The sequence below is a fragment of the Lagopus muta genome, chromosome 4 (genome assembly GCF_023343835.1).
Source record: "Lagopus muta isolate bLagMut1 chromosome 4, bLagMut1 primary, whole genome shotgun sequence".
Classification (NCBI taxonomy): Eukaryota; Metazoa; Chordata; class Aves; order Galliformes; family Phasianidae; genus Lagopus; species Lagopus muta.
Window position 1 is genome coordinate 29,630,525 of NC_064436.1, and position 14,097 is coordinate 29,644,621.

At 49.2% G+C, this 14,097-nt stretch overlaps 1 protein-coding gene across 1 annotated transcript in view; it reads left to right on the forward strand.

The window, feature by feature from the left end:
• The window catches only part of IGFBP7 (insulin like growth factor binding protein 7), a 14,760-nt gene continuing 663 nt past the window's right edge, over nucleotides 1–14,097 (forward strand). The window contains exons 1-4 of the mRNA XM_048943277.1: nucleotides 1–592; nucleotides 11,086–11,195; nucleotides 12,341–12,457; nucleotides 13,339–13,465. Of these exons, the coding sequence (XP_048799234.1) occupies nucleotides 1–592; nucleotides 11,086–11,195; nucleotides 12,341–12,457; nucleotides 13,339–13,465 (946 nt within the window). The remainder of the gene's footprint in view (nucleotides 593–11,085; nucleotides 11,196–12,340; nucleotides 12,458–13,338; nucleotides 13,466–14,097) is intronic.

Genomic DNA, 14,097 nt, shown 5'->3' on the forward strand with positions numbered 1-14,097 from the left:
ATGGGCGCCGGCGGGCACGGAGGGGCCGGCGCCCCGTGGGCGGTGCGGAGGAACGGCCGCCTCCCGGGGCGGGGTTTTCCGCGCCGTGGCTTAAGTCGGCGCGGAGCGGCGAGCCGGTGTACCGCCATGCCGTTCCCGGTGTTGTGGGTTCTAGCGCTGCTGACGCCCGCCGTGGCGGCGGTGACGGAGCTGGGAGGCTGCGGACCGTGCGACGCCGCGCGGTGCCCGGCGCTGCCGCCGCGGGGCTGCCCGCTGGGCCGGGTGCGGGACGCCTGCGGGTGCTGCTGGCAGTGCGGGCGCGGCGAGGGCGAGGCGTGCGGCGGCTCCGGCTTTGGCGGCGGGCGTTGCGCCGCCGGGCTGGAGTGCGTGAAGAGCCGCAAGCGCCGTAAGGCGAAGGGCGGCCCGGGCCCCGCCGCCACCTCCGGCCCCGCCGCCCCGGTTGGCGTGTGCGTGTGCAAGAGCCGCTACCCGGTGTGCGGCAGCGACGGGCTCACCTACGGCAGCGGCTGCCAGCTCCGCGCCGCCAGCCTGCGCGCACAGAGCCGCGGCGAGCCCGCCATCAGCCAGCGCAGCAAAGGAGCCTGCGAGCAAGGTGCGGGGCATGGGGTGGGCGGCGGCGTGGAGCGGGCGTGAAGGGGAGCTGCTCGCTTTAGGGCTCCGCGGAGTCCCGGTGTCCCCTGCCCGGAGCCGCAGGCAGCGGCTGCCTTGCTGTTAGGCTTGAGTCTCATTCCAGTAGTAGAAAGCGGTGCGGCTGTTCTCTCTTGTTTTCCAGCGGCGGTGTAAGCGGCACAGCCCCGCTGTTAGTGCTTGTCGGTGTTTTGCCCGCGGCTCGTGTTGTGGGATGCTGTCACACGGAGCAGAGGAAGATTGCGAGCAGTAAGAAAGATAAACATTCAGCTTAAATGGATGTGAAAGTCTCAGAAGTTAAGAGCCAGCATTGGTGTCGTTGTCTTACTGTGGTTTGCTATTAAGACAGGTGGTGGATTTCTTCTGAGTTGCACGTAGCTGTCAGTGCTCACAAGACTTGTGAGCGGGAGCTCGGTTCTTCCCAAGACTTTGCTTAGAGTCGGTGCTCTCTATAGAAGTGGTTCTGCTGCAGAGCCTCCACTAGCAATTGTGTTAGCATGAGAGAGCATCGTTCTGCTGAATTCTCTGTTCTGGGTATCTGTGTTAACAGATATCTAACGTCCTCTCAGTCACTACAAGCATGATCTATTAGGCAGGAGGCTTCTTCTGACTTGCCTGCCTTCAGCAGCCCTCACAAGCCTTCATTCTCTGTTCGTGACACTGACAGCTTCTCTGAAGAGGGCCTCAGTTGGGGACAGCACAAGCTGCATCCCTTCTTTGGAAGAGGCCCCTCTGGGTGTGCAGATGTGCAGCAGGGCATATGTATGGCTTAAGAACTGCTGGAATTGTGCAGTGCTATCAGTAAAATGTCACTCTGGGCAGTGACTCTCCTTTTGAATCCCACTATTGGGAGAGCTCTCACCCAGCGTCTCAGAGGAGAGAGCAGAGCAGGAAAAGCGTGGGCTGCTCAGCAGTGGTCCAGCAGAGCCTGTTCTATTCAGCCTTCTTTTGGCTGCGCAGTCCTTTCTTGCGCTGCTGTCCTTCTTCTGGGGGTATGTGTTGTTCTGTGGCTTGCAACTGAGGCCAGGATTCAGCCCACTCACCTGATGCTTTAGACATCTGGAAGTACTTGGTAGCTCAGAGGGGCTCAAAGCAATTAAAACTGGGAAGGGAAGGAGAGGTGACTTTTGAAACAGTGGCAGGTGATGACATCCATCCCATCAGGCCCTGATGGTACAGCCCTCTGGATAAAAGATAGCACTTTTCTGAATTCCTGGAAAAATGTAAATGCTATGGAAGGTGGAGCTCTAGCATGCAATCCCTGGGCTATCAGCTTTGTGTCATTTGGGAACAAGAGGGAACAGCCTTTCAAGTCTGAGTAGAAATCCAGAAAAAACATATTTGTAGCAGACTGTTATTTCTAGGAGTTATTTTTGGTGGGGTTTTTTTTTGAGGGGGGAGGGAGGGGAGGGTGTGGTTTCATTTTTTTTTTTATGTGTATCAAGTCAGGGGATGGGGGGGGCTTGCTTTTTGTTTAGCTTTGGTTGTTTGTTCATCCTATTTGAAAGTTTGTCTTGGGGAGGAGGAAATGGAGAGCTCTGACTGCTCTTGGCCTTCATTGTTGTCAGCAGGAAGGGAGGCAGCTGGGGATGGGGCATCCAGCGGAAGAGAGGAATGCGTCTGTTGTTAGGTGCTCACTTTCACCCACCCTTGCACCCCATGCTTAGGGTGGAGTAGACAGGAGACAGGACACAAAGGTGCAAGTGGGGGGAAAATGCTGCTGTTCTGTCCTTTTCTCCGTTCCTGCAACTGTTTGCCCAAACCTCACCTTGCAAGTAAAGTGCAAGTGACCTCTTCTGTCTTGAAACGCATCCTTTGTGATGATCACAGGGATCAGCTGCAGGCACGTAGAAGACTCAGGATCCTACTTCTTGTTTAACTGGGATAGCATCTCGTACTCGTTCTTGCCTTGTCTCCCTCTCTGTCCCACGTGTACCAGGTATTCAGAGAGTCTGAAGGAAGTATGCCTCCTGGGAGGTTCAGTCATACTGATTTACTATAGGCAGCACCATGTGGACATAGTAAGCCCATTTATTTAACTTTTCTTAAATGCTGGTTGACTCTCTTGAACAGTCTAATTTTAAGGCTTCATTAAGTATCTTCCTTTCAGAAGGAAGTATTACAGAGCAAGCTTTCATCTCTGCTGCGTGACCACTTCTATGTGTGCTAAAGTTCAATTTGAATAGTAGTGTCCAACAAAATTTCTCAGACACTGAAATGTGCAGGAAGTACCACTTGAATACATACATTGGGTTTCACAGAGATTTATTTGCAGAGTAAAACAGCCTATTAGCAAAGAACTCAGAAGGAATTATGAAAGGCTTAACACAGAAAACTCTACTTAAGATGCCCAGATTTCTCAACAACGGATTTACTTCCAAGGAGCTAGAAGTTCATTAAAATGCTATTTGACAAAGCTGACAAAATACAACTCCAGCTTGCCTACCACGGGGTTTTCTGTGCAACACTCTGCAGTTTTTGCTTGCTATTCAACAGCTGGGAACAACTTGGGGAATGAGCCAGTTCTTGGCTCTACATAGTGTGCCTTGACCTTGTCCTCGTGATTCTTTTTCTGCTTCTTGTTTTCCAGACATCCCTAGTCTGACGCCTGTGTCCTTTGTACAAAAATAATGAACCCATGCAGAAAAAAGGATTTCCGTAGCAGCCAGAATTTCCAGCTGGTGGGTAAAGGAAGTCAGCTGAGAAGAGTTTGAGAGGATGCAGGCAACCATCCCTATACTGGCATTTGCCAGGTGCAGGGATTTGACCAGTCCTCCCTGGAGTGGGTTGCATAGGGGCAGGACCATTGAAAAGGGTTTAAGAAATGGATGTGTGGGAGCCTGCAGAGCTGCTCTGGGTGAGCAGCCAGCAATGGTGTGGCGCTCCTTGTAGCTCCGCTCATGCTTTGCCCATGAAAGGGCTCTGAGTTGGCTCAGAGGCAAACTGACATCACACAGGTGTGCAAGGATGCTCAGCACAGACTCATGACTTCTTTAAATTTTGGCTGCAGTTAATTTTTCAGTGCGTGTGCAGAAGCAATTTACAGGTAGCTAGGACTCAGGACAGCTGTGGTACTTACTGCCATGCAGAGCCACTTGCCGCAAGGAATTAGGATTGTATGGCTCATCTCACGCCAGGCAGAGCAAACCCTCAAAGCACAAACTCCTATCAAAATGGGAAAAGGCTTCTTGGCATGCTGATCTCTCTGAGCTGAAAAATACCAGGCATGCACTTGTTGACCAAACAGTGCAAGAAAGCACAAATCTCTCTGTGTCATTCTTATCATTAGCTACCAGCAGATGTCTGCTTGAAGGGGCATGTTGTGACTGCTGGAAGTACTGCTTCATTTCACCCCAAGAATGAAGTCTCTGATACTGGTTTCAGCAGGGTCAAGTTTTCTGGGTTGCTTCATTGCGACTGTCACAGATTTCCTTCCACAGTAGAAGCCAGTCGCCTTGCACAGACACAACACAAAGCTGGGCTTCAGAGGATGGTGTTTGTCAGGGAATTGGTGCTGGTTTGGACCTTGCTGCAAATGCTCAATGAAGGTAGAAATGCAAGGGCAGATAACACAGAATCATAGAATGGCTAGGGTTGGAAGGGTCCTCAAGGACCATGAATCTCCAACCCCCCTGCCACATGCAGGGCCACCAACCTCCCCATTTTAAACTGTGGGGCTGCCTAGGGCCACATCCCATCTGGCCTTGGACACCTCTACAGGGCCTCACAACCTCTCTGGGCAGCCTGCTCCAGCACCTCACCACTCTCATTGTAAAGAACTTCCCCCTGACATCCAACCTAAATCTCCCCTCCCACAACTTAAAACCATTTCCCCTTGTCCTGCGGTTGTCAACCCTTTCAAAGAGTTGATTTCCCTCCTGTTTGTAGGTTCCCTTTAGGTATTGGGAGGCTGCAGTGAGGTCACCCCGCAGCCTTCTTTTCTCCAGGCTGAACGACCTGGCTTCATAAGGGATGTGCTCTAGTCCCCTGATCATCCTCGTGGCCCTCTTCTGGACCCTCTCCAACAGCTCCCTGTCTTTCTTGTACTGGGAGCTCCAGACCTGGATGCAGTACTCCTGATGGGGCCTCACAAGAACAGAGCAGATGGGGACAATCACCTCCCTGTCCCTGCTGGCCACCCCTCTTCTGATGGAGCCCAGGATGCCATTTGCCTTCCGAGCTGCAAGGGCACACTGCTGGCTCATGTTAAGTTTTTCATCTATCAAGACCCCCAGGTCCTTCTCCACAGGGCTGCTCTCAAGGACCGCTCCTTCCAGTCTGTATGGATGCCTGGGATTCCTCAAACCCAGGTGGAAAAACCTTGCACTTTGCTGTGTTGAGTCTCATTAGGTTCACCTGAGCCCACCTTTCAAGCCTATTGAGGTCCCTATGAATGGTATCCCTTCCCCTACACCCCCACAAATTCATGCCACTTGACCTCATCAGTGGCCTTGGTGCCCCATAAGGCTGTATCTGCTCTGCGGGTGGATTGTAGCTGAGTTCTCACAAGTCGCTTTTAAATCAAGAAACATAAATCTTTTCTGCTGGCGTGTTTCATCCAAATTCAGCTGTTGAGATTTTGACATCAGTTTTCTAATTTTGAGGCTTTTATTTGCTGTTTGAAGGTGTTGTGTTTTGTTTTTTTTTTTAACCCACTACCAGAGTAGTGTAGAAACCAGACCTGTTTGGGAAAGAGTGCTGGGAGGAGACACTTTTGTCATGGATATTGCCTCTTGTTCTCTTGATACAACTGCATTAAATTCAAAAAGCTTCCAAGTTTCTTAGGTACCAGAGGTCATAGTTCGTATTAGATCACATTCTGCAAGCAACTCTTCAGGATTTGTGCTTTTTAATTAACAAGTGGCTTAGATTTAGTCCTTTCCTACCGTTCTTTCTTCCCTAGGATATAAAGGACTTAAAATAATAGCTGCATTTTGTGAGTTTGTTCTTCTTGCTGGTGAAAGAGGATTAGGTAAGGTTTTGCTAAGAGGTTGAAAAATGAACTAAATCCCCTCATTCTCATGTGAAGTTGATTTGGGTTTCTTTGGTGGGGGCCTTGTGGCAGTGGCCTGCTGCCCACTTTCTCCCACCACAAAGACGAGCATTGAATTTGTGGGTGGATCTTGGAAGCATCATCATGCTGCATCCACAGATTGTGGCACAGCAGGTGCACAGTGTGGTTGCATAGGGGGTTTTAGTGTGCTTTAGGGCACAGAGTGAGGATGTGATGGGGTTTGGTGTGGTGCTTGCTTTTCCAGCACTCTGTGCTTTGCGATTTTGAGACAGTTACCAGGCCTGAAGTGTTGTGCTTGTATTTTGAAAAATAATCGGTGACTCTGTGAGTTTCTTTCCCACTGTTGTAGATCAGTGCCGTTAATTCCTACTTAACAGGCGTTTAGTTGTTTGAAAAGTTTTGGGTTCACTGGAGTTTAATACACATTAAGTTTTTATGGTTGTGGTGCTAAAATCTTATTAGGGAGTCTGTTTAGTGTATTACTCAGCAGCTCAGCATATAAGCTGGTATGCTTCTAGGAGAGCACCAGTATGCCTGGGACTGTGCAGTGCTTCCGCTGTCCAAGAGGGATCCCATGTTTTACCTGTGTTTTCATTCCTAATCATCATAGAAAACTAAAAATCAGCAGGAAGGAATGATTTCAGATCAGCAAATTCCTTCCCATGTTTGTTTTTCTGTTGGAAAGGCATGCTGTGTTTAAAAAATGCGTTTAATCCGTTGTTGGACTGAAGTTCTTTGAGGTTCATACTAAACAGGAGATTATCAAGTAACGAGTCTAATCAGGTTGGACTTTTCAAAGCCCTGAGTGCTTTACCATGAATAAATGCTGCCATGCCTGATTTCCACATCTCCCAGCCCTCATAGTGCCTAACAAAAAGGCTTCTGGGAGGAGGTGAAGGTGATTTCCTCTTCTTGTGCTAAGGTGGGCATCTCCTTTGGGCTGGGCATTCTGTTTTCAGAGCTCTTGCTTTAATTCCTTGGACTCTTCAGGGCCTGGTACAAGGAGAGGGAGAAGTAATATCTGAAGGAGGTCAAGAAGGATGCTTGTAGTCACACAGGCACTCGGGGAATGGGGAAGGACAGAAAATGCTTATACTTCCCATGTGCTATTGCCTCTCAGTGCTTTGCCCTGAGAAGGAGCTGCTAAGGGCGTGTGAGCTAGAATTAGCAAATGCTGCTTACAGAAGGTTCCCCTTCTCCATATAAAGGAATTTTGAAGGGAAAATACTTTCCCAGCGACTCAAGAGGTTGTATCAGTCTGTTTCAGGCTTGCAAGAGGTTGCAAGCTGTCTAGCTTTTGCTTTGTTGTTGCAAAATGAGTGTTCCCAGTCTGTATCTTATCCAGGGCTCCAGCAAAGCAGTGCAGCACTCGGGAGGGCTGGCTAGGAACCAGGCTGACACCCACGCTGTCGTGTGTGGTACACTGCTTCATGTTTTAGCATTCAGGACTTCCCACACACATCTAAATACCAGGGTCCTCAGTGTTAGCCCCAGGCCCGTTTTTGTCTTCAGTGCCATACCTGCAGCTCCTTTGATTTTAATCAGTGGAGTTGTTGCTTTGGTTGCTGGTGCGTGGTTTGTGCATTAACAAAGTCTGGGTCCTTTTATCTTAAAGAATGTGAATGTTTTGCTCAGAGAGGCAAAAGCATGCAGGAAGAGGGAGTGTCTAGCTGGATTCCCAGCTGAGGCTTGGGAAGGACAGCCAAGCCCACCAGCATGCCTGATCTTTGCTCTCTTACAATTTAGTGCGAGGTTTTTGGTGCTGACTGTGGAAGATCAAGAATTTAAAAGGCTGAACTGCTGTGTATTGACTTCTAGACGTTATGAAGTATCTTTGAGACTTCTCTGAAGGCCTTACAGCCTCACAGATTGTTCCTTGTGAGTTCGGAGTGGCCCTGTGGGCTGTGAGGCTTTGCTTCCCCTGTGACCAGGCACTTGCCCCTCGGTGGCTGTGGGATTGTCCCTGTTTTTGAAGGTGGGGGCAGAGCAAGTGGCAGCCTGGTGTGCTTAGTTCAGCTGTGGGCCCCACACTGCAAGAAAGACATCGGGGCTTGCAGTGTGTCCAGAGAAAGGCAACAGAGCTGTGTCTGGAGCACAGGTGAGGGAAGACCAGCTGAGGGAGCTGGGGATGCTCAGCCTAGAGAAGAAGATGCTCAGGGAGACCTTATGGCTCTCTGCAGCTGCCTGAAAGGAGGCTGAGGTGAGGTGGGATCCGACTCTTCTCCCTGGTAAAAGCAGTAGGCCAAGAGGGAATGGCCTTATGTTTTGCCAGGGATTATTCAGGTCGAATATAAGGAAACATCTCTGAAAGAGTGGCCATGCACTGGCACAGGCTGCCCAGGGAGGTGGTGCAGTTACCATCCTTGGAGATGTTTAGGAACCATGGACCTGTGGCTCTGAGGAAAGTGGTTAGTGGATATGGTGGGGATGGGCTTGGACTGGATGGTCTTAGAGGTCTTTTCCAGCCTCAATGATTCTGTGATTCTAGAGGTGGTGGAACTGAACTCCACACAGAGGGAGCTTCGGTGACCCTGAGTAGGAATGCGCCATCCTTATGGTGTGAGTAAGGGATGGATGGGCGGGCTGGGATGGGAGCTTCATCGAGGGAGTCACAGGCTCTGCCATATGCTGCTTTAGAAGAAAAGCAACTGAATAATAACCATGGGGACTCCTCTCTGACTGCTGACATAATGCAGATCATCAGCTCTCTGTTACTGGCAGAACAAACAAGCCCCGCATGCACAGGCTCCTCGCCCAGAGTGAATGAGCACAGTGCATGGGCTCTGTATATAAGCCCTTTCCCGGGCCACAGAGAGCTATTTATCTTACAAACAATGATGAGAGCCACTGGGAAATGCCTGGAGTGCCTGTGGAAAGCAGCTGATGTCTATCAGCAGTCTATGGTGTCCTGTCAGCCAAGGGAGCGCCTGTGCATTCAGGGTAAGTAGCAGCAGGCTGCACTGCATGCAGCACAGAGCCTCTGGTGGAAAGCAGAGACCACTCAGCCAGGCTGATGTCTCCATCATCTGGGCTTGGTTCTGCTCTCAGTGACTGTTTTCATCAGCTTGTGCAACCTGGAAGTTCCCAGCCCAAGGGAAGCATACAGAGGAAGGTTCCTTTTCATGGGCAGTCCTGTAACTGGAAAAACTGGAGCTCAAAGAGGCAGGATGTAAGGTAGAGAGCATTCTTGCTGGCACGAATCAACTCGTGCTCTGTACGAGGTGGGATCGTTTCCGGTTCTGCTGAGCACATGGTGGCATTGCTCTGTATGTGAGATCCTGTAAGCAAGGGGGGTCACTTAAAAGAGTGAATGTGTTCACATTGGCTGGAGACCATGGAAGGCTCAGGCATTCCCTGCCTGATGTCTCGTTGCAGGGTCCCACTTCTCCTGCCCATTCCTGGGGTAGGGGCTACTTAGGGAGGCTGTGGGAGAGAATGTGATGCGGTGTCAGCTCACTGAGGGGGTGTAACTACTGCTGCATTACTGCAGTCTGTTGTGACTGTTTTAAATCTGTTGACTTCTTGGCCTTTCTTGTTTATTTTTAATGGAGGATGAAGCCCAACTCCAGACCTTTGGAAATCTGGATTAAAGTAAAATATCCCAGGAGACCAAACTGACTCTTCCCACGGCACTGTTGCATCTTTTTAGGATCTTTATTCCATCTTGGTCTGAGGGCTGTCTCAGATGGAGACAGAAGCCTGTGAATGCTTCCTGTTCATTTGCAACCAAAGACAGAGTCTCACATTCCTCACCGTTAGAACAAGATATGCATCCTAAGCTTGGGGCTGCTCCATGATGGCCAAGCTCTTATCATGCTTTGGCTGCTGTGCTAAACCAGCCAGAGCTTAGCCATGAAGTGAATCAGTTTAACAGCATCTTGAAGTCACTGTTGGGCTTTTAATGTAAGACTCAGGATCTCTTCATTTCTGCAGTGGCAGATTGTGACAGATTTGTAGCAGCTGATTTGTATTTTTTTTCTGTCTGGTGGAGAACTCCAGCAACTGGTGATAAAGAGGAAGGTGTTATACTGGGATGAATGTAGCCCTTCCTGCTGGGCAACCTTGAAATTGTCCCTGGGAAGTGTGCCTTGCAGTCAGGGGACTTTGGATGGTTGGAGTATCACGTGTATTTTGGGAGGTCCCTGCAGGCTGTGAGGTGAACTAAGCAGCCTGGAGACTTGCTGAGCACCCCATTGTTTAAGGGACACCAGAAAAACAATAGCTGATGTCCTGAGGAAGTGGCTGTGCTGAGGAAGAGGAGCAGAGTGTGTGACCTGTGGTGGCCCTGCTGTGGGAACAGCTGTGACTTTGAAACACCCCTTTCCTGGCCCATGCCCAACTCTGCAGCAGCACGGCGAGCAATAGGTTAGGCTAGGTAATGAAGCACTGAATAAATCATTCGCTCAGCTCACAGAATCTGTTCTGTACGAGTGGATTGTAGTATTTGTGAGGAAACCTGGTACCTGGCTTACCTTATTGATCGTACGATGTGGTTTTAATGGTGTGCAAAGGGTGCACAGATAACAAGAGGCAGCAGCACAGAAGCTAAATGCAGGAGGACGGGGATACATATGTGAGGGTGGATGTGGGCTGCTGTGAGATAGACCTAAATGCTGCTCTGGGGAGTAGGGTGCATGTGCAGACTGGGGGCAAGGCCCTTTTTTCCACAGGAAATGCTTTCTAGTGAAGAGAAGCCTACCTCTTCAGTGCAGAAGGGGAAAATCAGCTGTGTTCTTCAAGCTGTCAATAAGTGGAAATAAACACTATGGGCTCCATTGGTCTGCACTTCCTCTTATGGGACATTAATAGCCACATTTTGCAAAGTAGCAGTGGTTCCCCCATTAAAGAGGGATAAAACAGAAACACAATTCTTTCCTTTGTGGGATATGGGTTATGTCTCGGATGTTTTCCAGCCTGAGGGGTAAACATCTCTTAGGCAGAGCTGCAAAACAGTTTTGCTCACGTCAGGCTTTGAAAACAACTCCTCATTTAATTTTAACCAGAGGTTGGCACTCCCTGAGGAAAGCAGAGCTCTGTACTCACACGGTTCTTTCTCAGATCCCCTCCAAGGAGAGCTCTGCCACCCTCCACAGCCAGCCCCCTTTGGCTGAGTGTTGCACACAGGTAGCCTTGGATTCTGCTAGCCAACTGCCACCGTCTGTGCTGCTTATTAAAATCATGCTGGGAGAAGATAGCAGCAGAGCAATCTCTGGCATGGGAGAATAACTGAGACCCTTCTGTTTCCCAGGAAGTTTGGAATGAAGGTCCTTTTTCTCTGTGCCGTCTGTGTTGAAGTTGCACTTGGTAACCACGTGGTACACAAAGATGGCACACCAAGCAGGCACCCTCCTCACCTTGTCCTCAAAACCCATCAGAAGTGACAGGCCCCACGGAAGAGGCCTTGCAATCACCCAGTGCTTAGAATTGTTTCTTCCTCTTTGCAGGACCCTCCATTGTGACCCCTCCTAAGGACATCTGGAATGTGACAGGAGCACAGATCTACCTGAGCTGTGAAGTCATTGGCATCCCAACACCTGTCCTCATCTGGAACAAGGTGAGGGCCTTGCCTCTTAACGTCTAGCAAAGTTAAGGTAGCTGAAACTGCTTAGTAAGCAACAGGACATAAAGTCATAGGAAATTGCTCATAGAAATTCACATCTTTGATGAGGTCTCCCATCTGTGTAGTTCTTTCCACCCCTAAACATCTGGCTTTGCTTAATCTATCTTTAATCATCTCTTTTTCCAAACTTGTGTTGGTCTAAGCACGGAATGGGACTTGTGTTTTTCCTGGTATTCAGAGCGTGTAGGCAGTGTCCCTTGACCTGCTGTCACCCTGCTGACGGCAGTGACGGAGGCAGCTGGATGCAGCTGACCTAGCGTGAGGCACTGGAGCATGGGACAGTTATCTCTGATATAGCAGGCAGCATGCTGATTGAGGCAGGGTGCTGGTAACACCTGGCTCTGAGCAGGGACCAGTCTTGAGTGGAGGAGATCCTGGCCACAGGACTCAAGAAACTGTGAGACCCTGGGCTTGGACAGCAAGCAGCAGAGAATAACTCACTCTGGGCACACTACTGCTCTTTCACTGACGCTGTGCCTGCCTGGAGGAATGCTAGGCTCGCTGCAGCGGAAATATGTGGGTGCTGTCCCTGATCTGCATCCAGGGTAGGTCATACAGGCACAGACCGTTCCTGGAACAATGCTCACACATTTGATTTTCTGCTGCTGCCACACTAAAATGATGGGATCATCAGGAAAGGTGTGTGTGGACTGCAGTCAACTCCTGCTGGCCCCCCAAGCCAGAAGATAGCTGCTGCAGGCTGCCAAGCTGGATTCATGCATGTGTACCAGCAGCTGCAGGTGGCTGAATCCTTATTGAGTGGGAGCATCATTTAATGGCTTAAACGTGCCTATGGGAACGTGCTCAAATATTCTGTGATCAGCGTAGAGCGTGTTTGCAGTACCCAGCAGCAGGCACACCAGAAAGTTGTGCTGCTCTTTCTGTTCCCACAGAGGCAAGGAGAAGACAGCCCTAGTGCACACATTGGAGCTGCAGTACATACAGGATGAGATTAAATATCTGCACTAGAAAAACACTGCTTCCACACAAAACATATAGATCTAATGTTGATCTTGTTGCTACAAGTTCTAGCATAAATAAGACCCTAAACACTCACACCCTTCTGTCCTTCTGTTTAGATCATTCAAGGACAGTATGGTATCCAGAGAATGGAGCTTCTGCCTGGCGACCGAGAAAATCTGGCTATTCAGACCCGAGGAGGCCCTGAGAAACATGAAGTGACCGGCTGGGTACTGGTAAGTACTTGTGCAAACTGTTTGCAAACAGTGCAGTTTGCAAACAACCCATCTACAGAAGATGTACTGCAATGGGTCACTTAGAGGAGCAGAATCTCTCTGTGTAGAAGGTCTGCAGAAGGCCTAAGACCTCCCCCAATCTGAGACCTTCTAGCTTTATCAGCTGTCTTTGCTCCAGTGACACACACCACCTGCTGCAGAATAACACAGTGCAGAAGCCATGAGCTGTCACAGAGCAGGCTTCTTAAGGTAGCAGAGTACCTGTAGCCCAATGACCAATTGCCACATTTTAAAGGGAAGCAGTAGGGAGGGAGCTGCTCTGCATCCCAGTAAGGGAATTGCATCAGTAAGTACGATGGCTCCCAGCTGCAGAGAATCTGGCTTAGGCAAGGCAAAGTGGTTCCTGCAACACATGCCAAAGCAGAGGGGGAAACAGGGAAGATTTTGAGCCAGTCATTTTGCAGAACTAACTGCCTAGATGCAGAATGTTCTTGGAAGGTTGTTTTTTTTTTTTTTATTCCTGTTTCCGGACTCTTGCCAAGCGTGCAGGGTTCCAACATAGCTCCAAACTAAGTAAATGCTAAAAGAAAGGGAGTGTTACAGCATGCTCAGTCTGGCCTAGCAAACTGTAGCAATGCTAGGCTGAAGCTCAGGAGCAGCTTGTCCCATGCTGCTGGAGAATACCATAATATGAACTAAACAGCTGTTCAGAGCAGGCAGAAGCAACTGTGCAATCAGTATGGTCTCTAAAGGTTAACGGATACTTTATCCTTTCTGCTAATCCCATTATTTAATTAGGAAATTAACAACTTACTTCTATCATGAGGTATCTCTGCTTCTTCACAGGATACTTACTGGGGAGGGGATGTTTCTTTCCCTAGATATCTCCTCTGAGCAAAGAAGATGCTGGAGAATATGAGTGTCACGCATCAAATGCCAAAGGAGAGGCAACAGCTTCTGCAAAAATTCATGTTGTGGAAACTCTGCATGAAATAGCCCTGACAAAGGGTAAGTAGTATGGCTGAACATTCAGTAGCTCTCTCCCCTCTCAGCTTACTTAATTACTTGATCCAGAATGACCATTCCTATTTAATACTGTCAAATTCAGATGCAGCTTCCAGTAGGTTTGGGAGGACACTGCCAGCCCATCTCAGTTGCCAGAGTTCCCAGGGGGTTGTCAAGTAACCCAAAATGCTGTAAAGTACTGGAGATTAAGATGCCAAATGAAAAACAGCTTTTGGGTAGATTGTGGGTTTTTTTTTCTATAGCACCTTTCATTGTTTTTCTAGCCCTTAATTAGTACCCTTTTTTCCCCTGTTCTCAAAACACTTCCAAGCCTGCCCATTTCACCTGGCAGCAGGATTGACATAACCATCCCAAGAAAGAACAGGGAGTTCAAGCACTCCAAATTCTTTAGTCTTTCTTTAGTTTAAATGGAGTGGCTTTAACAGGAGGTTAAATCTGGGTCTTTGTATCCCTGAATAGCTGAAAGGCTTTCGGACAGTATTAACAACATCTGGTGTTGAATTAACAACAAAATGAATCCCAGCATCACTTTAAGCACAGCAGCCTTTACCATGGGTTTTTAGCTCGTCTCTCTTTCCAGACATCATTCTTATGGCTAGTACTGAGTTGTGCCA